Source organism: Nicotiana attenuata, chromosome 2 (assembly GCF_001879085.1).
Source record: "Nicotiana attenuata strain UT chromosome 2, NIATTr2, whole genome shotgun sequence".
NCBI lineage: Eukaryota > Viridiplantae > Streptophyta > Magnoliopsida > Solanales > Solanaceae > Nicotiana > Nicotiana attenuata.
The window spans coordinates 77,345,884-77,371,530 of record NC_031990.1 but is presented as its reverse complement, the minus strand read 5'-3'; the positions used below and the strand labels follow the sequence as shown (position 1 = coordinate 77,371,530).

Genomic DNA, 25,647 nt, shown 5'->3' with positions numbered 1-25,647 from the left:
AAGGAAGCATAACATGAAGCTTAACCCCGAGAAGTGCGCGTTCAAGGTCAGCTCTAACAAGTTCCTAGGATTTCTGGTATCACAAAGGGGGATTGAGGTAAATCCCAATAAGATCAAAGACATCGAAGACATCCCGGATCAGCTATCAAGCATGAAAGAAGTTAAAAGGTTCACAGGGAGATTGGCCGCTTTGAGAAGGTTCATTTCCTGATCATCAAAGAAATGCCACCATTTCTTCGCGCTACTCAAAAAGAAAAACAACTTCGAATGGACCCCAGATTGCCAGCAGGCTTTGAGAGATTTGAAAAGGTACTTGTCAAGCCCTCCGTTAGTATCCAAGCTGGAGGAAGGTGAAAAATTGTTAATCTACCTAGCAGTCTCGGAGGTAGCAGTAAGTGCCGTTTTAGTCGATAAGGACGAAGGTATGCAATCTCCCATTTGTTATGTTAGTAGAATTTTAATGGAAGCGGAAACTCGCTACCTGCATTTGGAGAAGCTGGCCTTAGCTCTCATAGCTGCCGCTCGAAAGCTGAGGCCTTACTTCCAATGTCACCCAATAGTTGTGGTGAGAACCTTTCCCCTGCGGAATATCCTATTCACTCTAGGGTAGATTGGCCAAATGGGCCGCTGAAATGAATGAATTCTACATAGAGTATAAACCTAGGACTGCGATTATGTCACAAGTGTTAACTGACTTTGTGGCTGATTTTAGTCCGGGATTGTTGCCTTTGGCAACCTAAGAAGCAGTGATGGTGTCAGAATCGACATCGGGAGTTTGGACCTTATTTATGGACGGTTCTTCCAACGTAAAGAGGTCCGGGCTTGGCATAATATTAACTACACCTTCGGGAGAAACCCTAAGGCAGGCCATAAGAACAGTCCCTTTGACTAACAACGAAGTAGAGTATGAAGCTTTGATTGCAGGACTCGAATTGGCCCGAGGACTAGATTCCGAGGTCATAGAAGTAAAATGTGACTCCCAGCTGGTGGTAAATCAGGTCTACATGATCTTTGAAACCAAAGAGGAGCGCATGCAACAATACGTGGTGAAGGTTCAGGCTCTGCTTGCTCGATTTCAGGAGTGGTCAATTACGCATATCCCAAGGGAAGAAAACGCAGAAGAGGATGCACTAGCTAACCTCGGTTCATCAACGGAAGTGAAGGGATCAGATTTCGGGACGGTATTGCAAATCATGCACTCGGTTCTGGATGCGGATAGCTACTATGAGATAAATACGACCAATTTGGTCTAGGACTGGAGGAATGAGATCATTGATTATCTCGAACACGGGAAATTGCATGAAGACTCCAAGGCATCTCGGGCGCTGCGTGCCAAAGCAACACAGTATAGCTTCAAAGGAGGCCAACTATACAGGAAATCCTTTCAAGGCCCGCTGGCCCGATGCTTAGGAGCCTCTGAAGCTAACTATGTTATGCGAGAAGTCCATGAAGGGATATGTGGAAATCATTCGGGCGCAGATTCCTTATAATTAAAATTGATAAGGAAAGGATACAATTGGTCTTGAACGGAACAAGACGCCAAAGCTTTCGTGCAAAAATGCGATGAGTGTCAACGCTACGCACCATTGGTACATCAACCAGCATAACTATTACACTCAGTTCTATCTCCATGGCCGTTTACGAATTGGGAATGGATATCGTCGGACCACTACCGCCGGCCTTTGGTAAGGTAAGATTTATTTTAATTTTAACTGACTATTTCTTAGTGGGTTGAAGTAGGTCCTTATCAGAAGATCGGCGAACGTGAGGTGGTGGATTTCTTGCGGGAGGACATAATTTGCAAATTTGGAATGCCAAAAGAGATAGCCTGCGATAACGGGCCACAATTTATAGGCGCAAAGCTCACAAAGTTTCTTAAAGACTTGAAAATCAAAAGAATCAAATCTTCGCCCTATCATCCAAGCGCAAATGGTCAAGCGGAATCAACGAACAAAGTGATTATACAGAATCTCAAGAAGTGGTTGGAAGCGGCCAAAGTAAATGGGCGTACCGAACAACGGCCAAATCAAGCACAGGAGAAACTCCTTTTTCCCTTGTGTACGGATCAGAACCCTTAATCCAGGTGGAAGTAGGGGATCCCACCTTGAGATATTTCCAAGCAAATGAAGAGACAAACAATGAAGCAATGTTAATCAACTTGGAGCTACTCGATGAACGCAGGGACTTGGTGCATATAAGAATGGTAGCCCAAAACAAGAGAATGGAAGGTTATTATAATTGAAGAGCCAACCTCCGTTATTTCAAAGTAGGAGATTGATTCTATGGAGAGTAACTCAAAACACCCGGGAACTCAATGCAGGGAAGCAAGGTCCAACCTGGGAAGGCCCCTACCGGGTTTCAGCTGTCACCGGGAATGGTTCGTATGAGTTGGAGAATCAGAACGGAGAAACGTTGCCAAGCCACTAGAATGTGACACACCTCAAGAGATATTATTGCTGATGAACATCACTTGTACTGAAAGTATGTGCAGCACTTTTCCCTTCGTTCAGTTTTTGTCCCAATTGAGTTTTTCTCGTGAGGTATTTAACGAGGCATCAACGGAAAGCAAACTACAAAGAAGGTTTCAACAGCAGAAATAAGACCTTTAATAGTGTCACGCCCCAACCTCGGGAGGCGCGACCGGCGCTCAATCGAGTGAACCCAACTGAGCAAGCCTTATTAACACTTTCAACCCAACTCAATACGATTAATAAAACCATGCAAACTCGAACATTCAACATTGATAGTTCATTTTTATATCACAAACCTTAAATCATGGATAAGTTTCCAAGATTTCATACAGTTATAGTTTAGATGAACTAGAGTATAGAGTTACAACACAGCTCATTAACCCATCCAACACCCATATATAACCCACACAAACGTCTACGGAGCCTCTATGGATACAAAAGACGAATTATGACAATGCCGGCAACAAGGCCCCGTCTATACCTCAAAAGTGGAAGTCTACAACAAAAGATGTACATCATAACCCCTTGAAGGAAAAAGGGGCTCACCAAGACTTCGAGAGGAGGACACTCCGCTACGCGCGATCGGCATTGTCCGCTATAGAGCCACCTACATTCATTTAAAAATGAAGCGCCCTCGGCAAAAAGGACGTTAATACCATGGAATAGTACTAGTATGTATAACTAAACACCATTTAGTTAGAAAGAAATTTCATACAAGAATAAGGAAATCACAAGTACAATTCGAAAGCTTAGTACGATCACCATATCATCAAATAAAAGATCATACAACTTTCACAAAATTTTCCATTGCTTTTAGTTTGGGGCATTTCATACTTTTCATCATTTTTACAATACCACTGCTATCTTGAGTGGAGTCCGATGTCGACCCGATCGGCTAGGTTGCCTCATTTGAGACATATACCTCAATCACAAATCTTAGTTTCCTTTTTCCGGAATTCAATATCAGCAAAATAGCACCATGTGTGCGGCATGGCATCTGATCTCGGCCTGATCGACTAGGTCGCCTTACCAAGGCGTTGTTCCCTTCTCATTAATCATCTCGTTTCACATATATCATTTCATAGGCACTTGGGGCCACAATTATCACATCATTTTTGGCACTAGGCCACATTTCACATCATTCCCAATTTCAATGTTAGCTTTGCAATTTAGGATAATAGGTGCACACAAGAGCAATTTAGATTGTAAGCATAGATAAAACTTCACATAGATGGCACAACAAACGCAACTTCAATAATAGCATTTCAATACATGATTCATATTCTTCGCACCTTTTCAAGTTATCAAGAATAGCACATTGATCATATTGAGACACGCATTTCACGTATATAAAGTTGTAACACCAATTCATGTGAAATAACAATCAATACAACAATCCAACTTTAATCTTACCGCATTTACACGAACACCAACGGAGCTCAATTTCTAAAAAGACGGGGTTTTAGCCATACATACCTTAATTTAGCTTTCCTTAATCCTATAATGTTTCGGAATGTTCGCAACTTCAATCTATTTAAGCATTGTAGCACAATTGAACCCATAATCAGGAAAAGATCATAATCTTAGCTCACTTGAGCATTTTATCAAGCATTGAGTGTTCATTAAGGGCTTACGGTCCTTTTATGCAAGATTACACCAACCCGTTCCCCATGCCTCTCTATTTATAATTTCCTCATATCTTCTAAGAACACATGCATGCCATGTAATCACCCTTACCCCCAAGAATTACCCCACTACTGACCCCTTATAGCTATGTTTAAAATTAAGAGCTGAGGTGATGAAGTCTTACCTCCTGGGATGAAGATTTAGGTGCCTCACTTGAATATCTTCAATGTTTTAACAAGAATTTGTGGAGCAATTTTTTATGAAAGGCACTTCCTCTCTCTTAGATCCTCTTTCTCACTCTAAAAGCACCAGGAAATAGGCTCAAAATGAGCCATTGCATAAGATATAACGACAGGGGGTCGGGTTTAAAATTTAAAAATCTGGAGCCCCGACTCAGATCTGCAGTCGCATATGCGATCGCATAATTGACATGCGGCCCGCAAAATGGACCGCAAAAATGGCTTCAAGAACCTGAGCAAACTGCCCGAGTATGCGACAGAAATGCGGTCCGCATACCTGTTCTGCGGTCGCATCGCAGAACTACCCCTCGCAAAATTCCAAGGGATTATGCGATGACTATGCGGCCCGCATATTGGTTATGCGATCGCATAGTTGACCTCAAAATTACCATCAAACTGACTGACTCTGCGGCGATTATGCGGTCCGCATAGCTATTATGCGACCGCATAATGGACCGCATAAATGCACTTTTCTAGAAAACATTATTCCTCAACTTTTAATGCATAGATCAGTCCAAAAGGTCCGAACCGTGGATCGCAAGCTCGCCGCGAAGAATTCTACAAATTTCTAACACGTATTCCTAACTTGGCACTACGAGCTCTCGGGTTTTGAGTAGAAATTTTCACGGGGCCTTACAAATAGCAAGACACGCAAGCGAAGAACCACTTCGGAACGGTTAGATAATATTTTGCTCGATAGCAAAATTCCCAGTGGGAAATTAAGTTTGCTATCAAGCAAAGGTTACCCGACCGTACAAAAGTGCAAACCACTAGGGGATTGTTAGATAGTCTTTGGATCGATATCATAAATTCCTAAGGGGAAGTGAAGTTTGTTACCAAACTGAAGGTCATCAAGAAATTATTTAGTGTAATAAATTATTTAGTGTAATCCTCGAAGATGCAAAACTTCTAGTATTCTGATTCACTTCCTTCGCATTCGAACACTAGGGGAGAATGATATGAGGATACGGAAACAATGACTGCCACATTGACTTGAAAACGAAAACCAAAAACATAGCTGTATCATCGAGATCGGGGACTGTGCGGCCAGCCCCGTAGAAACAAGTTGTACAAGTTAGCCACAAGAAATGGCAATCTCTTTTTAGCATAGTGAATGCTCATGTACTTTTTGAAAATGAAAGGAATAAAGTAAAGTTTCTTTATTTCTATCTTGTTTATTGTCTGAGAGATGAATTGATTTTGTCATCTGAAAGTTAAACAACACTTCAAATGCTAGTGCTTTAATGAATAAGAGATGTCCTCTTCAAGACCACCGTAAACATAAGAGGGCCCTCTCTTATAGGAACCCTCACGATAAAGGGCTGATTTCGGAAGAACTTGTGCTCGAAATCTAAATGCTTTTGGGGAAAAATACACCAATAGCTTACATAACTAGACGCAAATAGCAAAACTTGCGCAAAACACTTAAGCAAAAAAGAATGCAAAGATTAAAACTTGCATAAATGTTCAAACAAAAGAATGCAGAAAGACTCATGCAATACTTGAGCAAAAGATGTTTTTATTCACAATAAATGTTCCAAAACGGCACAGGTACGAAAGTTGGGAAAAGAAGGGAAAAGTTAAACTGCTGCATCTCCGCAACCCAGAGGAAGAGAAGCATATGCGCCCCTAGAAGAAGTAGGTAGATTCGCTGCCGGTTCGATATCTTGGCCATCATCACCTTGGACCTCAACATCATCACCTTACGGCTCCTCTCCAGTTCACGAGAACTTAGAACCGGAACCAGAAGAATCGGTAGCATCAGGCCTGACTGGAAGACCTCTTTGCATCTAACTCCAACTCAAGGGCCTTAGCAATTTCGGCACCAAAATCTCTGACACCCGCTTTAGCCTCTTCCAAGGTTTCTCTCCTCATACTAAGCATGGAATGCATTTTCTCAATTATGAGGAAAGCCGCTCGGCGCTGAAGCTCTTCTTTAAGTTGCTCAACCTTGGCAGAAAGATTCTCTTACGCGGACCTCATGGACCGGAGGCTAACATCGAGATCGCGGACAGTAGAACTGAAAAGTCTGTTATAATCGATAGTCCTCTTGTACTTCTCCTCCAACTGGGCATATTTCACCCTAGCAACAATAAACTCTTCGGGTTTTGAGTTAGACGATGCCTCCAATTTGGTCAATCTTTCAGCGAAGGCAGCCTCGCGATCTGATGCAGCAAGAATGACACTATGAACTTCAACCCATTTGGCCCTAGCCTCTTTAAATTGAACCCTCGGCAGGGCAATCTCTTGGCTAAGGGTTTCTACTTCTTGCTCGCTTTGCTGCAAACGAGTCTCCAACACAATAGCCCTAACAGCTTTAGTTTCTAGTTCTGAGAGGCGAGTAGCGGTTTGGTCTCGCTCGACCAAAAGTGGATCCTGCTCGGAGGTAAGTTCCTCCTTTTCCCGAATCAACCTCTGAAGGCCCTCAGAAGCAAGGAAATTGACCTGCGAAACATGAAAAGCTAATTCAAAAATAATACTAAATCAAAGATAGAAGAAATAACAAAGGAAAAGAACAATATACCGCTGCGGCGTTGTGCATGGCATTATTCAACAAGCACTCTCCCGAGAGAGCCTGTATCTTTTCCCAATCTTTTTCTGAAGCAAAAGGCTTCAGATAGTTAGCAAGTTCCACCAGCTGGGATAACAGGTTGCACCCGGTAGAGACCGAGAGAGTAACGCTCCTCCTCCTTTGCGGATCTTCTGATGGGGCGGCATAATTTTGCCCCAAATTGCTATGAACTGGGGACTAGGGAGGAGGAACATGCTCTTCTCGAACAGATGCGGCTAGTGGAGATGATGTAGCAGTTGTTGATGGAAGAATGGGTGAAGAAGGTGATGGTGTGAAAGGGTAAGAAGCAGTTGCGGAAAATGCAGTGCTGGTTATTGGTTACTCATCAAGTGAAGACGGCAGGGGCCCGGTACTTAGTCTCACGGTACGGGGCGCAGCGACGGGGATCAAGCAATGGGAGTTGGCAATTTCTACCACGGTCGTTTTCATCATCCATGCTAGATAGAAGGGCATGGTGGCCACATTTGGTGAAGTTTATCATTCCCCACGGAAGTTTTTGGCAGAATAGAGGTTCATCACGTGAGCCAGGGATAGCTCCTCTCCCTCTTGGCACAGGCGCGGAAGACAAGCAATCGTTCTCCCACGGAAGGACTTACTTGATCCAAACACACCTGAAAGTAGAGACTGAACTCCGCAATAACGAAACCAAGCTCCCCACTAAGAGAAAACGCTCTAAAAGTAAAAGAATACGTGTAAAAGTATGTAAATCCCTCATTGGGTGGGGTTACCAGCTCCACCAGATCAGGAGCGATAATGTCTAAATCCTGGCAACGACAATCTTCCTTCACAGCTGGAATACCGGAAGGATGGATGGAAGAAGGGTATTTGCCAACGGCCCATGTACGAGAGTTAGCAGAAGTAAACTTCTCTTCGAAATCTTTGGTGGTAGTTAGGCTCTTTGGGACAATGGTACTCACCGTAGGGGAAACATCATCGTCAGCTTTGCCTTTGTTCTTTGAAGAATTAGGTTTTCTTGAAGAGGAGGCCATTTCTTATCAGTGAAAGAGTTTTTTCTCTCAAAGAAGGAAGTTGAGGAAAGGTTGAAGTCGGAAGGTGAGTTTAGTAAAGAAAGTCTTAGAAAATTCAGAATGTTATGAAGTGTAAAATTAAAGAAGCATATACGTATAATTAAAGGTTTAGGCGGCTAAATTCGTGGCCATAATTACCTCGATAGCTAGCAAATGTTATGCTGAATCCTAGAATAACGTGTGTTCGGTTCATTAAATGCGGAGAGACGTGCATCTAATCAACCATCAGAAGTCTCTTAGAGGGGGTCAGTGAAATTCCCGCCAAAAGGAACGTTTCTACCAACTTCCTGGTGACAAAAAGTTATGTCATCAAAAAGCAGCGGGACTATCTGTATAGGGTAAAATATGCCATGCTAAGGAATTACGTAAGAGAGTGACATGTGGAACCGGAGGCAGAGGGTAGCTAAAATCGAAGACAACTATTCCTTTTGTTATCAAAAAGAATGATGCTCATAAAGATGCAAAAATTCCAGCCACCCGATAGCGTTTAATGGAGAATACTCTGCAGCATTTAATACACCTCCCGTTACAAAGAAATTGTCATTCATGTCCGCCATTGCACAATCTTCAATGACCCTCATAATTGACATTAAAGAGGGGCATGATCCTAGGAACTTGTTCCCTAGGTGCACCTATAAATAGTGAGATTTGTTATCATTGTAAAGAGAGGAATTTTCTAGCAAACTTATGCTATAACCTATTCAAAGCTTTATTCAAGGCCAAATACATATAGAGACCATTAAACTTGGCCCAATTTTTCATTTTGGCACTCTAACTAACTCTTGTTCCATTTTGGCCCTCCAACCCCAATTTTTGTGTTCCATTTTGACACAAATTTTTTTCTCCCAGGTAAAAATGCAGCACGTGCATTTCAGCTGCTACCCCCACCCCACTGCCCCCCCACCCCCGCGCAAAAAAAAATTTACTTTTTTTTTTATGTAATTTCAAATTGTTATTTTTTTTCGTTTTTTCTGCCCACATCCCATGGAAAAAATACTTTTTTATATATTTTCAATAATAACTATGGGTTCAACTAAACCCATAACTTTCGACGCGGAGTAAAAATTTGTATGTAAAAATTCATTAAAATTATAAAAAAAATAGATATAAACCCATAACATTTAAAAGTATAATGGGTTCTTTTGTTCCACTTTGACACAAAAACTTTTATCCCAGGTAAAAATGCAGCACGGACAAATATCCAGCTGCTACCCCCATCCCATTCCCCCCCCCCCCTACAATTGTTTTTTTGTAATTTCAAATGATAATCTTTTTTGTTTTTTCTGCCCTCCTTCCGTGTAAAAAATATTTTTTATATATATATTTTCAGTAATAACTACGGGTTCAACTGAACCCATAACTTTCGACGCGGAGTAAAAATTTGTATGTAAAATTTTATTAAAATTATAAAAAAAATAGATATAAACCCATAACTTTAAAAATATAATGGGTTCAATGTTAAAAATATTAAAATTGAATCCATAGGATTTAAATTCTAGATCCGCCTCTACGTTGAGAGTATGAAATTTGGCTGAAAAAATATCCCTCACGTGCCTAAAGGGTGAGGCAAATCACACACTAAATCTAGTCAGCATTGTGTTAAAGTGGAACACAAAAATTAGGGTTGGAGGCCAAAATGGAACAAGAGTTAGTTAGAGTGCCAAAATGAAAAATTGGGCCAAGTTTAATGGGCTCTATATGTATTTGGCCTTTATTCAACTTTACCTTCTTACTTTTTGATTTCGTTGTTGTTATGCCCGGAAGCCTTGCTCCCGGAACTACTGTTTCTGCTATTTGATCTTCATCTCAAGGCTAAGTATTGCATATTTTTCAATTCTTTTATTATTCCAGGATCAAATTAATTCACTTGTCTAGAAATCACGTATAAATTCAACTGTATTAATTTATGTAAACAATTAATTAATGGTCAACTCATACTGTGAAAATGCTTCAAATTTCTTTTCCCACGTTTCCATAATTATGCTTAAAACTTTCCTTTAAAGTTTCCTGTTACAACAAACGCGCAATAGATGGCGCACTACCAATATCACAAAATGGAGAATGATGGACAAAAGTTTTATAGTATGAGGTTAATTCAATAGATATGCCTGTTGGGTTTTTCCAAGGGGTGTAAATGGGAAATAAAAGAGTCGCCTCTTGGATTGCACCTCTTAATCTCACCCTTTGATTGTCTATAAATTTAGAGGCTTCGCCTCATTTTTATATACAGAAAAAATCTGGAAAACTTCACTCTCTTTAATTTCTACATTGTTGCATTGTTTTTCCAAATAAATAAAGTGTCAGGTGTGATTAGCTTCGTTTGTTGAGTTCACTGAAGTTCTATAATTTCGATTGCCACTATTACAAAATAGTTTATCCGTTCTATCATGGGAGGAAGTAATCCATAACCTTGGGCAACAGTGAGGGGATTAAATTTCTGAAGGAAATACAAGAAACTTGTGGGCTCAGAATTATTTTAAATTTTGTTTATTAACTAACGTATTTTCCTTCGTTGATTTTCTGATTTTGAACACAGTTTATCAACAATCTAAAGGAGTTTAAATTTATTTTATATGTTCATCTTAACATCTATTTTATGGAGACTAAACTAGAATGAGAAAATTCATAGAGGAACAATATGAATGTGGATGCAAACAAAAGTGCCTTTACGCATTTAACATGAATACTTTGCTATATGAAAATAACGGCAATTATGTCCATATTTTACAGAGCCGCATGGGTGATGTTCACAGAGATACAAAAATTGTGACTTTTGGTAATACTGCCAAAGGAGTTCAAACTGTCACCAAACTATATTGTGCAACGTTTGACATTAATGGGTGTAGAGAAATGACACCGAAAAGTAACGATAATAATAATACTGCAATAATATTATTTGTGAGCGGAAATACATGAATTGGCTTGAGTCGTGCTGGGCATTGTCCTAAGAAACTATTTTAACAATGTGAAATATCTCTCCAGGATTAAACAAGCCTACCTCTATTAGGGAGGATACAGAAATCAACAAAATAGTAAATTACAAATCCAGCTATTTTAAAAGAGGGAACAAAACAAAGTAGACTATAAATGTTTTAAGGAGGAAGAAAAGGAACGAAAGAGGCAAAGTAAAAAAATGTGCTGATACATGATAGCTATTTTGAAGGCCTATTTATAGGCTAATTGAGAGGCTTAGGGCATGCCAAGTGTATGACACTTGTATTGAACTTCCCATGCAAGTTGCCACATGGATGGACATTTGTCCATTTTTGGGAAATATCACAACAGTTCCCCCACATATTTTCAAAAAAATTCATACAAAGAGGAGTAAGATTAGCTGGATTTGTATGGTCCAAATGCAATAGGTTTGGTGTCTTTTGGACTATGAACCAAACTTAGATCAATAAAGTTTAACTTATAGAATTACTGGTGAAATATAATATTTCTATGAACCAATAATTCTTATTGTAAGTCAGAGATTTTATCAATCACATTTCGACCCCCGGTAATTTTGCTGTTCAACGCGGTTTTGCGCCCAATAGGCCATGCACGTGCTTGGTTATTCACGAGAGCTCTAGAGACTAGGCCAAAATCTCATAGGAGCGGCCCACTCCACTCTCATATAGGTGAATTCATCAAGTGTATACTGCTTTTAAATACACCATCCATAAGGACTATGAATTTCATTAAGAGTTATAACTCAGCCTCTCAATTAGTAGCAGTCAAGCACTCTCTTTTAGTACTTCAGTGCCAATATCGACTTGTTATTACCCATATGAACCTACTTCATGGGATCTCCAATCACATAGGTTGGGTTACCATCTCTATTGATAACACGTCGGCCTTAACCCTATCTCTTTAGAGGTTTGAAAAATTAATTTTCTTCCCACAGGTTTAGTCAGAGGATCGGCCAAATTAACTTCTGACTTCACATAATCAATGAAAATTATTTCATCTTTCAGCAGCTGCTTTATGACATCATGTCTCAATTTCATGTGTCTACTTTTACAATTATATGATTTATTCTTTGTTATAGCTATTCCCGCCTGGCAATCACAATGTATAGACACATGAGGCAATACGTCCTTTATTAAAGGGATATTAGCTAAGGAGTTTCTTAGCCACTCAGCCTGTGAACCAGCTAACTCCAGAGCTACAAACTCTGATTCCATAGTCGATCTAGCAATGATCGTCTGTTTAGCTGATTTTCACGATATTGCACCACCACCAAAGGTGAATACATAACCACTAGTGAATTTTGTCTCATCTGAATCAGAGATCCGGTTTGCATCATTGTACCCTTCTAAAATAGAAGGAAATCCACTATATAAGATACCATAATTCATGGTTCCTCTCAAATATTTCATTAGTCTATCTAATGCTGACTAATGCTCTCTGTTGGGATTATGAGTATATCTACTCAGTCTACACACCGCATAGGCTATATCAGGCCTTGTAAAATTCATTAAATGCATCAGACTCCCAATAATCTGAGCATATTTAGACTGAGCAACTGGGTCACCATTATTCTTTTTCAACTGAGAGTTAGCATCAAAAGGAGTGCTCACAGATGTGACATTAAAATATTCAAACTTCTTAAGAAGTCTCTCAACATAATGTTCTTGTGACAACATTATGCCATCTTCACTCCTTATCACTTTAACTCCCAATATCATATTTACTTCACCCAGATCTTTCATATCAAAGTTAGAAGACAAAAATAGTTTAGTACTTTGCACAATATTTAAACTTGTACCAAATATAAGCATGTCATCAACATATAGACATATTATCACATAATCATTGTCTACCACTTTAGCATAAACACATTTATCCACCTCAACTGAAGAAAAACCGTCTCTCAGTAAGGCTTGTTCAAATTTCTCATACCACTGCTTAGGAGCTTGTTTAAGGCCATAAAGAGATTTTTAATTAATTTACAAACTTTATTTTCTTGTGCAGGAATGACACGGCCTTCAGGTTGAACCATATAAATCTCTTCTTCTAAATCACCATTTAGAAAAGCAGTTTTCACATCCATTTGGTGGAATAAGGCAATTAAAATTCGAATAGAAGAAATTCTAGTCAGTGGTGCAAATGTATCAAAATAATCGAGATTTTGTTTTTGAGAAAAACCTTTTGCTATTAACCGAGCTTTATATTTATCTAAAGATCCATCGGGATTAAATTTCTTTTTGAAAATCCATTTACTACCAATAGGCTTTGCACCAGGAGGTAAATCAGTTAAAATTCATTTATTATTTTTCTTAATAGAATCAATTTCAACTTTTATTGCCTCTTTCCATATTTAGCATCTGAAGAAGATATAGTTTCAAAATAATTTGATGGTTCATTATCGACAAGAAATGTTTGAAAATTTCCATATAAAAAATATTCTTTCCTAGGCCTTTTATTCCTTCTCAATTCCTCATTAGAGGTAATTTCACTATTTGTTTCAACAGGTGTATGAGAAATTTTATCAGATAGTGGAAAAATATGTTCAAAGAATTCTGCATTCTTTGTCTCAATTATAGTATTGCAATCAAGCACATCACTTTTTAAAACAAGAAATCTATATGCAGTATTATGTTCAGCATATCCAATAAGCATGCAATCAAAAATTTTAGAACCTATTTTTCTCTTTTTAGGTCCAGGCAAAAGAACTTTAGCAAGGCACCCCCACACTTGTAAATATTTCAAGTTAGGTTTATAGCCCCTCCACAATTCATACGGAGGTTTGCCAGTTCTTCTATGTGGTATTCTATTTTGTAAGTGACATGCAGATAAAATAGCTTCACTCCACATGTTATCAGGAGCATTAGAACTAACTAACAGGTAGTTCATCATCTCTTTCAATGTTCTATTCTTCCTTTCAGCTACTCCATTTGACTCAGGTGAATAAGGCGGAATTATTTCATGAATTATTCCATTCTTTTCACAAAAATCATTTAAAGATAAATATTCTCCACCTCTATCTGATTTAATTCTCTTGAATTTTCTACTAAGTTAATTTTCAACCTCAGTTTTATAAGAAATAAAAGTATTATATGCATCATCTTTATTTCTAAGCAAATACAACTTAGTATATCTAGAAATATCATCAATAAAAGTTACATAATATCTTTTACCATCTCTAGTCATAGTCTGCTTCAAGTCGCCTAAATCAGTGTGAATTAAAGATAACAATTGAGTTTCTCTATTTACGGAAAAACAGGTCTTTCTAGTACTTTTAGCTTCAGCACATATTTCACACTTGTTAATATTATTTGAGTCTAAACAAGATATTAATCCTAGTGACTGCATTTTCTTTATATATGTGACATTAACATGTCCTAGTCTAGCATGCATAGAGAAATAGACTCAACCATATAAGCAGAAGTAGATACATTTCCATTGATAACATCAGAAATATTAAGTACAAAGAGTCCTTGGTTACAATAGCCCTTTCCCACAAACACATTATTTTTGTTCATTATGATCTTATCAGATTCAAATGACACTTTCACTCCGGCTCTTCCCAACAAGGATGCAGAGATCAAGTTTGCCCTCATAGTAGGAACATGCAGTACATCAACAAGGGCTAAAGTTTTTCCCGAAGTGAGTTTCAGGAGAACTTTACCCTTACCCAAGACTTTGGTAGTACTTGATTCTCCAAGGTAGACTTATTCTCTATCATCCTCTACAGGAGTATAAGAGGAAAATGCTTCTCGATTTGCACAAATGTGCCGAGTAGCCCCAGAGTCTATCACCCATTCTTTTGCATGTGCTACAGTGTTTACTTGAGAGATGACAGCTGCAATAATATCACCTCCTTCAGCTAAGTTAGCCTTAGGATTATTAGTTTTTTCTTCGTCATTTCTTGCTCTGTACTTGCACAGTGAGGCATGATGACCTGGTTTTCCACAAACAAAACAAGAGCCCTTTTTTCCATTTAAGATTAGGATTTTTAGGTTTGCAACCTTGAGACTTATTCTCGTACCTTTTGCGGTTGTTGTTGCTTCTTTGCACTAAGTTTGCTTTAAGAGTTGTCATAGCTTTGACAGATTCTTTTCTGTTGGAATCTTCAATTAGGATGTGGGTCACAATTTCCTCAATGGTGAAATTTTTCTGTTTGTGCTTTAAGTTGTTTTTGTAGTCACTCCATGAGTCAGGCAGCTTCTCAATTAGCACTCCAGCAGCAAATTTCTCTGGTAAAGACATCCCCTCGGCCTTCAAGTCTTCTAACAATTTTTGAAATTCGTTGATTTGTATGTTCATCTCTTTATCATCTCTCATCTGCCACTGATAAAATTTTTCTACTAAAAATTTTTGTTTTGTAGCATCTTCAGCAGTGAATTTTTTAATTAAAGCTTCCCATATAGCTTTAGCTTCTTTATAACTGCAATACACGTCAAACAGTTCGTTATAAATAGTTTGCAATATTGTATGACGGCATACCTTGTTGGCATATTGCCATGATTCTATTATTTTATTATCAGCGTCTGCACTAGGTTGTGGATGCAGCAGTGCATGTGCAACACCATGGACATCAAGCAGTGAGAAAATACGTTCTTGCCAACGTTTGAAATTTTCATTGGCGAAAATTTCAATATTTGACACATCTGGAAATGGCCTGGCATATGGCAGTTCAACTGGGGCTGGAGCAGCGGATGTAACACCAATATTGGCGGTGCCAGTAGTATTTTCAGCATCAGTGTTATTTGCCATAGTTTCTTAGAATGTAGGGAAATGACACCCAAAAGTAACGATAATAATAATACTGCAATAATATTATTTGTGAGCGGAAATACACGAATTGGCTTGGGTCGTATTGGGCACTGTCCTAAGAAACTATTTCAGCAGTGTGAAATGTCTCTCCAGGATTAAACAAGCCTACCTCTATTAGGGAGGATACAGGAATCAGCAAAATAGTAAATTACAAACCCAGCTATTTTAAAAGAGGAAACAAAACAAAGTAGACTATAAATGTTTTAAGGAGGAAGAAAAGGAACGAAAGAGGCAAAGTAAAAAATGTGCTGACACATGATGGCTATTTTGAAGGCCTATTTATAAGCTAATTGAAAGGCTTAGGGCATGCCAAGTGTATGACACTTCTTTTGAACTTCCCATGCAAGTTGCCACATGGACATTTGTCTATTTTTGGGAAATATCACAACAATGGGAGGATGAGAACTTTATTAACACAGTCACTAATTGTGAGGGCAACAAGGGAAATAAGTAGTTCCTTCTTTAATCTATTATCTTCGAACCGATGCTTTCTTCTTCAAATAAAATTGAGTCGACACTTCAACAATTTGTTCAAGTTAGTGTTTGAATTTTTTTATAGAATGTGAAAGCTATAATGATGGCTTGCGTTTTGTACCACATGACGAAGGGAACAGAAACACCAATTTTCTTTGAGAATGGAATCATATATATTGACAACTATTAATTAAATGGTACCAGGGGTCATTCACATGAATTCCAGTGTATCCATATGATATGGAATTGAAGAAGCAAACCCAAATAGATCATGAGGTCGAAAGGAAATCTAGAGAAGTAGAATTTTACTTTGTGAAATTTCAGCAAAGAAGATGTGAAATTCAAGGCAACAAGTTAAGAAGAAAGTGACAATATTATGTTTAATTTTCTACCCTTTTGTGATTTATGATATTTTGTTTTTACAAATGTAAGGGTAGATTGTTTGATTAGAGTAAAAAAATCAAACTGCTTAAGTGTTACGATGGTTTAGTTGAAAAGCCATTTGAAAAGAAAATTAAATATTTGTGATTGTCTACCATGGAGATTAAAATCTTTTGTGATTTTCTACTCCTGCTTCAGAAATAAAATCTATGAGAATTTTTACTCGTTCATTGAAATTAAAGTCTTCATGACTTTCTACTTATTTTTGGAGTTTAAAATCTTAGTGATTTGTTTACCCCGTTTTAATACTCGGTTTGAAGATAAAAAAACTTCACCGTTTGTTAAATCTAGTTGTGTCAGATATTTACTTGGTTTGAAGATTAAAAACTTTACCGTTTATTAATTTTGGCTGTTTCATGACACAAACAACAGTTCATGTGGTTGACTCAACAAAATAATAAGGGTGGTGAATATGGATCTCCTTACAGCTAACCGAATACTCAATTGAGTTCTCCATAGCAAAACGCATCCTATTCCATAAGAAAAATGAAAAGGTAGGAAACCCAACTTAAAATATTTTAAAGTGTGGAGTTTTTTTGGCTAAAGTGCAAGTTCCTGAACCCAAAAGGATAAAGATTGGGCCGAAAATTGTTCATTGCGTTTTCATAAGATATGCAACAAATCGTAAGGCATATCGCTTGTTGGTTCATAAATTAGAAAATCGCGATATTCATATTAATACGGTTATCGAATTCGATAATGCTGAATTCTTTGAGAATATTTATCCGTATAAAAATGAATGTGAATCATCTAGTGAAAAATCTAAGCGACCTTGAGAAGAAGCAATGGAAAGTACGTTTAATGAGAAAAATCCAAGAGGTAGTAATCAAATTTAGGTTAGTTTTTGAGGTGCGTGAAGTTGTTGGCATTGAAGGTTAAGAAGCAGTTGTGGCAAGATCAGCGTTAATTGGTTGCTCAGTGTTCGAAGGCAGAAGAGGCCCGGGGTTAGAGGAGCTTAGACCAGAAACAGCAACGGGGGTTGGAAAGCAAGAATCATCATCCTCTACTATATCCATCACACCCCAAAGTGCTTGGACCTCATCTGCGGTCAGGTTTTCAAGCTCTCTCGGCTAAGCGTCCGGTTGAGCTGATGAAGTTATTTTTCTCCTTTGGAGGGGAGCCACTTCATCACTGGCTTCTCCATCTTCCATAACAACCACTGTGGCCATCTGAGTCGTTGTTGTCTTTATTTTCTTATTTGGAGCCCCAGTCGAGGAAGAACATCGCCTTTTTGGCTGCTTGTTCTCTGGCTGGGGACTCCGAGAGGAAGCACCTTCACCGGAAGCAGGTTCGCGTGCACTGCTTCAGACAAAGGCACTTTGTAGCACCCTCATGGCTTCCTCGGGATCGGATAAAATGTCGACCTCAGGGCAAGTGACAGAGACCTGCGGGAGTCCTAAACCAAGCAAAAAATAATGTTAGCAAAAGTTGTCTATGTTCATACAAAGATAAAAGGAAGGAGTACTCGGTTTACTGTGGTTCTTGGCCTTCCACCCATATTTAGGAGCCATCTCCTTCCATCAGCGGGATTCTGGTGTTGTAATTTTCAGAATCGTGAACCATTGATTCAGGCCTTGAACGCATGGTGGTTCCAACCGGGTAGCTGAAACAAAAGAATCGAAAAGGTCAACAATAATAGAAAACAAGCTTTCCATTAAGAAAGGAATGAATCTAAACTTACGAAAACGGTTCCACGACTAAAGAAAAGGCAGAGTTGTGGTTGGGATGATGTCCCTAGTGGCGATGATGACAAATCTCCCCATCCACCCAAGATCGTTATCTTCGCCCACGCTGGTGAGAAGAGCGTGATGGCCATGTTTGCTGAAGTTTATTACTTCCCCATGAAAAATTTTGGGGAGGTAGGGTTTTCCCAATCTCCGTGCACAACTGGCATAGGTAAGTCATCGTTCGCCATATAGACGGGCCTACATGTGCAAATCAGACCCGATATCGTTGGCAGAATTCCAAAATTACGGGGTCGAGTCTTTCACTCGTCCCTAAGGAAAATGGACCCAAAGTAAAGGGGTATGTATAGACATACGTAAAACCTTCCTTGGTGAAGGAAACCCGCTCTATCATATTCGGAGCTAGGATGTTAAGGTTTGGGCAGTTGCAGTCCTCCTTCATAGTATGAATACTAGAAGGGAGAATAGAGGAGGGGTACCTACTAACAACCCAAGTACGTGGAGACGCAGATGGAACCTTCTCTTGGAAGTCATTGATGGTACTCAGGTGTTTGGGTATGATGGTGTTCACAGTGGGAGGCTCTAAATCAATGTCAACTTCTTTGTCTTTGTTTCTCTTCGGGCCTCCACCGAATAAAAGATCAGAGTTTCTAAAAGATGCAGTATAAGAACTCATTGTATTAAAATAGTAGTAAAATGTTTAGAAAAGTTAGAGAATATGAAAGTTTTCTAAGCAGGAGGAGACCGAGTGTAGGGAAAACGATAAGCTTATGAAGTTTTTGGAAGTGTAAGAGGTAAAATGATAAGTATAAGTAAAGATATTGTCCCGCCCCAAAACCAATTGTAGTGTTGGCGCCTGAACCAGGCAAGCCACTACTCAATATCTCAACACAGTAAAAGCTTTGAAAATAAAGATGAAAGCAATTAATATTTGAGAAAAACCTTTTTGAAATAAAAATAAATCCGCAACATAATACAATCTATCCCAAAACTGGGGTGTCACTGAGTATATGAGTATCCATACTGGAATACAGTCTACTACAATGTCTAAGGAATAAGATCTGAAACACAGATAAAGATAGTGAAGGAGAGTCAAGACCTGCGAACGCCATGTATCTACCTTGATAGTCTTCGAGATACTGACTCCTCAATCAGCAGCCACCGCAACTGGAAGTACCTGCATCTGCACACGAGGTGCGGGGTGTAACATGAGTACAACCAACTCAATACGTAACAAATCCAACTTTTGGATTGAAAGGTAGTGACGAACTCAATCGGCACTGTTCAATATAGAAATAACAGTGCAGAAACATAGGCACGCTTTCCAGTTCAATAAATAGCTCAAAACAGTAAAATAGATCAAATCTGAATGATATGAAGAATATAACTCCGCTACTTCTACATGCCAATCCACATGCTGTACGTGATGCACCATGCTGACAGCCTCATGTGCTCACACTCTCAAATGCTCAATCCATTGATACTGTATATGGCCCACACGACCCAGGGAAGATCCATCTCGAAATATATACATCACTGATCTCAGTCACCCAGTACCCAGTAGGGCCATTCCAGCCCGTAGAGAAGATTCATCTCCAGGTATATAACGCTTCGGACAAGATCCTTGTCTAGGGAAGATCCATCCCTCAATAATATCAACTGCGCTCATTAGGGTGTGTGCATACTACGGATGAGCTCCTTCAACCCAGCGCTATCGTAAATCAGTATAACTGCTACGGCATGCAGCCCGATCCCATAAATGTCACTCATAATCAGGCTCTCGGCCTCACTCAGTCATCATTCTCTCCAGTCTCACTCACGGGCTCACAAATGTCACGAAACTAGCCCAAACATGATGATATAATGTATCAATAAATAACAACAGAGACTGAGATATGATATGAAATGAATGAATATGACTGAGTACAAAATATCAATGAGATCAGTAAGTCAACAGCAAGAAACGACCACTATGGGTCCCAACAGTACCAGCGTATAGCCTAAACATGAGCTCTAGCATGATTGGCAACTCAGTTATTTTATCACATGGTGAAAATATGGATATCAACAAGATAGTGTCACTTTACAGTGCCATGGAACCGACTGGGTCCCAATTCACACGGTGCACGCCCGCACGCCCGTCACCTGGCATGTGCGTCACCTCAATATCAATTACATAAACACATAATTCGGGGTTACGAATTCTCAGAACCAAATTTGAAAGTGTTACATACCTCAATCCGGGCAAAAACTCTACTACAACACGCCTTTGCCTCTCAGATCGGTCTCCAAACATCCCGAATCTACCCAGAAGCAGTACAATACAATCAATAAGGGCTAAAGGAATCAACTCCACAAGAAAAATACGAAGGTACAAGCCAAAATCGAAAATTAGCCAAAAGCCGACCCCCGGGCCCACGTCTCCAAATCCAACAAAAGTCACAAAACCCAAAAGTCCATTCACTCACGATTCCGACCATACAATTTCTATCAAAATCCAACACCAAGTCGTCACCTAAAACCCCCAAATCTACTCTCCAAATTCCTAGCCTCAAACCCCCAAATTTCACCTCAAAACCACACAATCTAGGTGGAGAAAAAACGAGGAAACAAGATTATTGACCAAAAACGAGTACAAGAAGCTTACCTCAAGAATCCCCTCAAAAATGCTCTCCAAAACCGCCTAAGACCGAGTTCAAAATGTTGAAATGAAGCCAAAATCGCGAACCCTCATTTTTACATTCTGCCCAGGTTTTTCGCACCTGCGGCTATATTTCCGCACCTGCGTAATCGCTTTTGCGGTAAAATCTCCGCTTCTGAGGAATCCACTTAACCAACTTCCTCCACTTCTGCGAGCCCTGGACCGCATCTGCGCATATCGCAGGTGCGGAAAATGCCATCGCACCTGCGGAACTAGCCCGCATCTGCGCCCTCTGCCAACTTCTACGACCACGCAGGTGCGGGAAAAATCTTTGCACCTGCGACCTCTGCTCAGCTCTGGCTTGGCCGCTTCTGCGGCTCTTGCTCCGCTTCTGCGGGCTCGCACCAAACTTCAGCTGCTTCACCAACTCAAAACCAAGTCCGTTAACCATCCGAAATCAACCCGAGGCCCCCGGGACCTCAACCAAACATACCAACAAGTCCTAAGACATGACACGAACTTAGTTGAACCCTCAAATCACCTCAAACATCATCAAAAACACGAATTTCACACGGATTCAAGCCTAATGAACTTTGAAATTTTCAAATTCTAGAAATGACACCGAAACCTATCAAATCACGTCCGATTGACCTCAAATTTTGCACACAAGTCACAAATGAGCCCACGTACCTACTCCAACTTCTGCAAATCCAATCCGACTCTGATATCAAAAAGTTCACTCCCGGTCAAACTTCCCAAAATTCTAACTTTCGCCATTTCAAGTCTACTGCAACTACAGACCTCCAAATCACAATCTGGAGCGCTCCTAAGTCCAAAATCACCTTACGGAACCATCAAAATTCAAATTCGAGCCCGTTTACACATAAGTTAACATCCGATCAACTTTTTCAACTTAAGCTTTCCATTAAGAGACTAATAGTTTTTCGAAAAATTTTCACTTTTTTTCGAAATCAGCGTTTGGTCAAAAATTATCCAGTTTTCACTTGAAGATGCATTTTAGAATTTTTTGAAGATTTGAAAAATTCCGAAAAGCAGTTTTTCAAAATTTTCACTCCGATCACTCACAAAACATCGAAAACAACCCCTAATTATATCCATATCCAAACACAACTCTAAATTTCAAATACCATTTTCACTTGAAATTTTTTTTTTCACTTTATTTTGGAATTTTACAATTCTTATGTCCAAACGCCCAATAAGTGTCTCATTCACTCTGAAATCTCTCCGGACCCCAAACAACTAACCTGATAAGTCGTATAACAGTTGTAGAACATAAAAGGAGCAGTAAATAGGGGAAGGGGGCTACAACTCTCAAAACGACCGGCCGGGTCATTGCATCCTCCCCCCTCTTAAACAAACGTTCGTCCTCGAACGGGTCTAGAATATACCAAGAGTCACAAATAGGGGTGGATATCTGCTCTGCATCTCCCGCTCAGTCTCCCAAGAAGCCTCCTCCACGGGCTGACCTCTCCACTGCACCTTCACTGAAGCTATATCCTTTAACCTCAACTTTCAAACCTGCCGATCCAAAATGGCCACCGGCTCTACATCATAAGTCAAATCACCATCCAACGAAACCGTGTTGAAATCCAAAACATGAGGCGGATCGCCGATGTACTTTCGGAGCATAGAGACATGAAATACAGGATGCACACTCGACAAACTAGGTGGCAAGGCAAGCTTGTAAGCTCCTCCCCAATCCTGTGAAGCACCTCAAAAGGCCCAATGAACCGAGGGCTCAACTTGCCCTTCTTCCCGAACCTCATAACACCCTTCATGGGTGACACCTTCAGCGGAACCTTCTCCCCAACCATGTAACCTTCCTGTCGGCATAGCTCTTCTGTCTAGACTGCACCGTGCGAAGCCGCTCCTGAATCAATTTAACCTTGTCCAAAGAATGCGAAGCCGCTCCTGAATCAATTTAACCTTGTCCAAAGAATCCTGAACAAAGTCAGTACCCAATAGCCTAGCCTCGCCCAGTTTAAACCAACCAACTGGAGATCTGCACTGCCTCCCTTATAAATCCTCTTACGGAGCTATCTAAATGCTCGACTGATAACTCTTGTTGTAAGCAAACTCCGTGAGTGGCAGAAACTCGTCCTATGAACCCCCGATATCAATGACACAAGCGCGTAACATATCCTCTAATATCTGAATAGTGCGCTCGGACTGTCCATCCGTCTGAGGGTGAAATGTTGTACTCAACTCCACCTGAGCGCCCAACTCTCGCTGCACGGCTCTCCAAACTGTGATGTAATTGCATGCCTCTATCTGAAATGATGGAAGCTGGCACACTATGAAGGTGAACAATCTCTCTTATGTAAATCTTAGCTACCGATCTGAATAATAAGTAGTACCTACTGGAATGAAGTTCGCGGACTTTGTTAGCCGATCCATAATAACCCAAATAGCATCGAACTTCCTTGAAGTCCGTGGGAGCCCAACTACAAAATCCATGGTGATTCGCTCCCACTTCCACTCTGGAATCTATATCCTCTGAAGCAATCCACTCGGTCTCTTATGATTCTATTTTACCAGCTGACAGTTGAGACATCGAGCTACAAACCCAACTATATCTTTCTTCATTCTCCTCCACCAATAATGCTACCTAAGGTCCTGGTACTTCTTCGCGGCACCCGGATGGATGGAATACCGCGAACTGTGGGCCTCCTTATGAATCAACTCCCATAGCCCATCTACATTGGCCACACATATCCGGCCCTGCATTCTCAACACCCTGTCATCTCCAATAGTCTCATCTCTGGCATCACCGTGCTGAACCTTGTCCTTGAGGACAAAAAAAATGAGGATCATCATACTGGCACTCTCTGATGCGATAAAATAAGGAAGACCGAGAAACCACACAGGCTAGAACCCGACTAGGCTCCGAAACATCTAATCTCACGAACTAGTTGGCTAAGGCCTGAACATCAAATGCATGATGTCTCTCAACAACAGGAATGAATGTAAGACTACCCATACTTACTGCCTTCCTACTCAAGGCATCGGCCACCAAATGATACAGAATAGTAATATCATAGTGTTTTAGCAGCTCCAGCCATCTCCGCTACCTCAAATTGAGATCTTTCTATTTGAACAAGTGGTGGAGGCTCCGATGATCTGTAAACACCTCACAAGACACATCGTAGAGATAGTGCCCCCAAATCTTCAACGCATGAACAATGGCAGCCAACTCTAAATCTTGAACATGGTAGTTTTTCTCATGGGGCTTCAACTGACGTGAAGCATAAGCAATCACTCTACCCTCCTGCATCCAAACACACCCAATACCGATCCAAGAAGCATCACAATATACTGTATAAGAACCAGAAGCTGATGGTAGAGCTAGAATTGGAGTTGTGGTCAAGGCAGTCTTGAGCTTGTGAAAGCTCTCCTCACACTCATCCGACCACCTGAAACGAGCACCCTTTTGGGTCAATTTGGTCAAGGTTGATGCAATAGATGAGAAACCCTACGCGAAGCGACGATAATAACCATCTAATCCTAGAAAGCTCCGAATCTCCGTAGCTGAGGACGGTCTGGGCCAACTCTGAACCGCCTTTATCTTCTTGGGATCCACCTGAATACCCACACTAGACACCACGTGCTCCAAGAATGCCACTAAACTGAGCCAAAACTCACACTTGGAAAACTTGGCATAAAGAATCTTTTCAGGGCGGTGTGTACAAGGCCCAGGAATGAATTCATCGTCGTATAGCTGACTGGCACCCTCAACCGCTACAACACAACCCTCAAATGCTGGGCATGTACCTCCTGGCTACGAGAGTACACCAGGATATCATCAATGAATACAATAACAGTCGAGTCAAGATAAGTCTGAAATACATTGTTCATCAGATGCATGAACGTTGCTGGGGCGTTGGTCAGCCCAAAAGACATCACAAGGAACTCATAATAACCATAACGGGTCTTGAAAGCTGTCTTAAGAATATCCGAGTCCCGAATCTTCAACTGGTGATACCCTGACCTCAAATCAATCTTGGAGAACACCCTCGCACCCTGAAGCTGGTCAAATAGATCATCAATATGCGATAAAGGGTACTTGTTCCTTATTGTGACTTTGTTCAACTACCTATAATCAATGCACATTCTCATAGTGCCATCCTTCTTCTTCACAAATAGAACCGGTGCACCCCAAGGTGGAACACTAGGCCTAATAAAGCCCTTCTCAAGGAGTTCCTAAAGTTTCTCCTTAAACTCCTTAAACTCGGTTGGTGTTATACGATACGGAGGAATAGAAATGGGCTGAGTGATGGCACCAAGTTAATACCAAAGTCAATGTCCCTGTCGGGCGGCATGCCTGACAGGTCTATAGGAAACACATCCGGAAAATCTCGCACCACCGGAACAGAATCAATAGTAGGGGTATCAGTATCAACATCCCTCACAAAAGCCAAATAAGATAAACAACCCTTCCCAACCATCAGCTGGGCCTTCAAGTATGAAATCACTATATTGGGAACATAGTCTGAAGAACCTTACCACTCAATCCGTGGTAACCCCGGCATCGCCAACGGCACAGTCTTAGCGTGAAAATCCAAAATAGCATGACATGGAGACAACCAATACATACCCAAGACCACATCAAAATCAACCATACTAAGCAGCAAGAGATCAACTCTAGTCTCTAATCCCCCAATAGTCACTACACACGACCTTTACAC

General features: G+C 40.3%; 2 protein-coding genes across 2 annotated transcripts; one reads left to right on the top strand and one right to left on the bottom strand.

Moving 5' to 3' along the window:
* On the top strand, positions 1,631-2,427 carry LOC109221304. The gene is made up of 4 exons (XM_019385768.1): positions 1,631-1,685; positions 1,741-1,997; positions 2,084-2,228; positions 2,321-2,427. The coding sequence occupies exons 1-4, from the start codon at positions 1,631-1,633 to the stop codon at positions 2,425-2,427; spliced, it is 564 nt and encodes a 187-aa protein (XP_019241313.1).
* LOC109221296 lies at positions 14,596-15,640 on the bottom strand. Its single transcript, XM_019385762.1, has 2 exons — positions 14,893-15,640; positions 14,596-14,825 (listed from the first exon to the last, which is right to left on the bottom strand). The coding sequence occupies exons 1-2, from the start codon at positions 15,638-15,640 to the stop codon at positions 14,596-14,598; spliced, it is 978 nt and encodes a 325-aa protein (XP_019241307.1).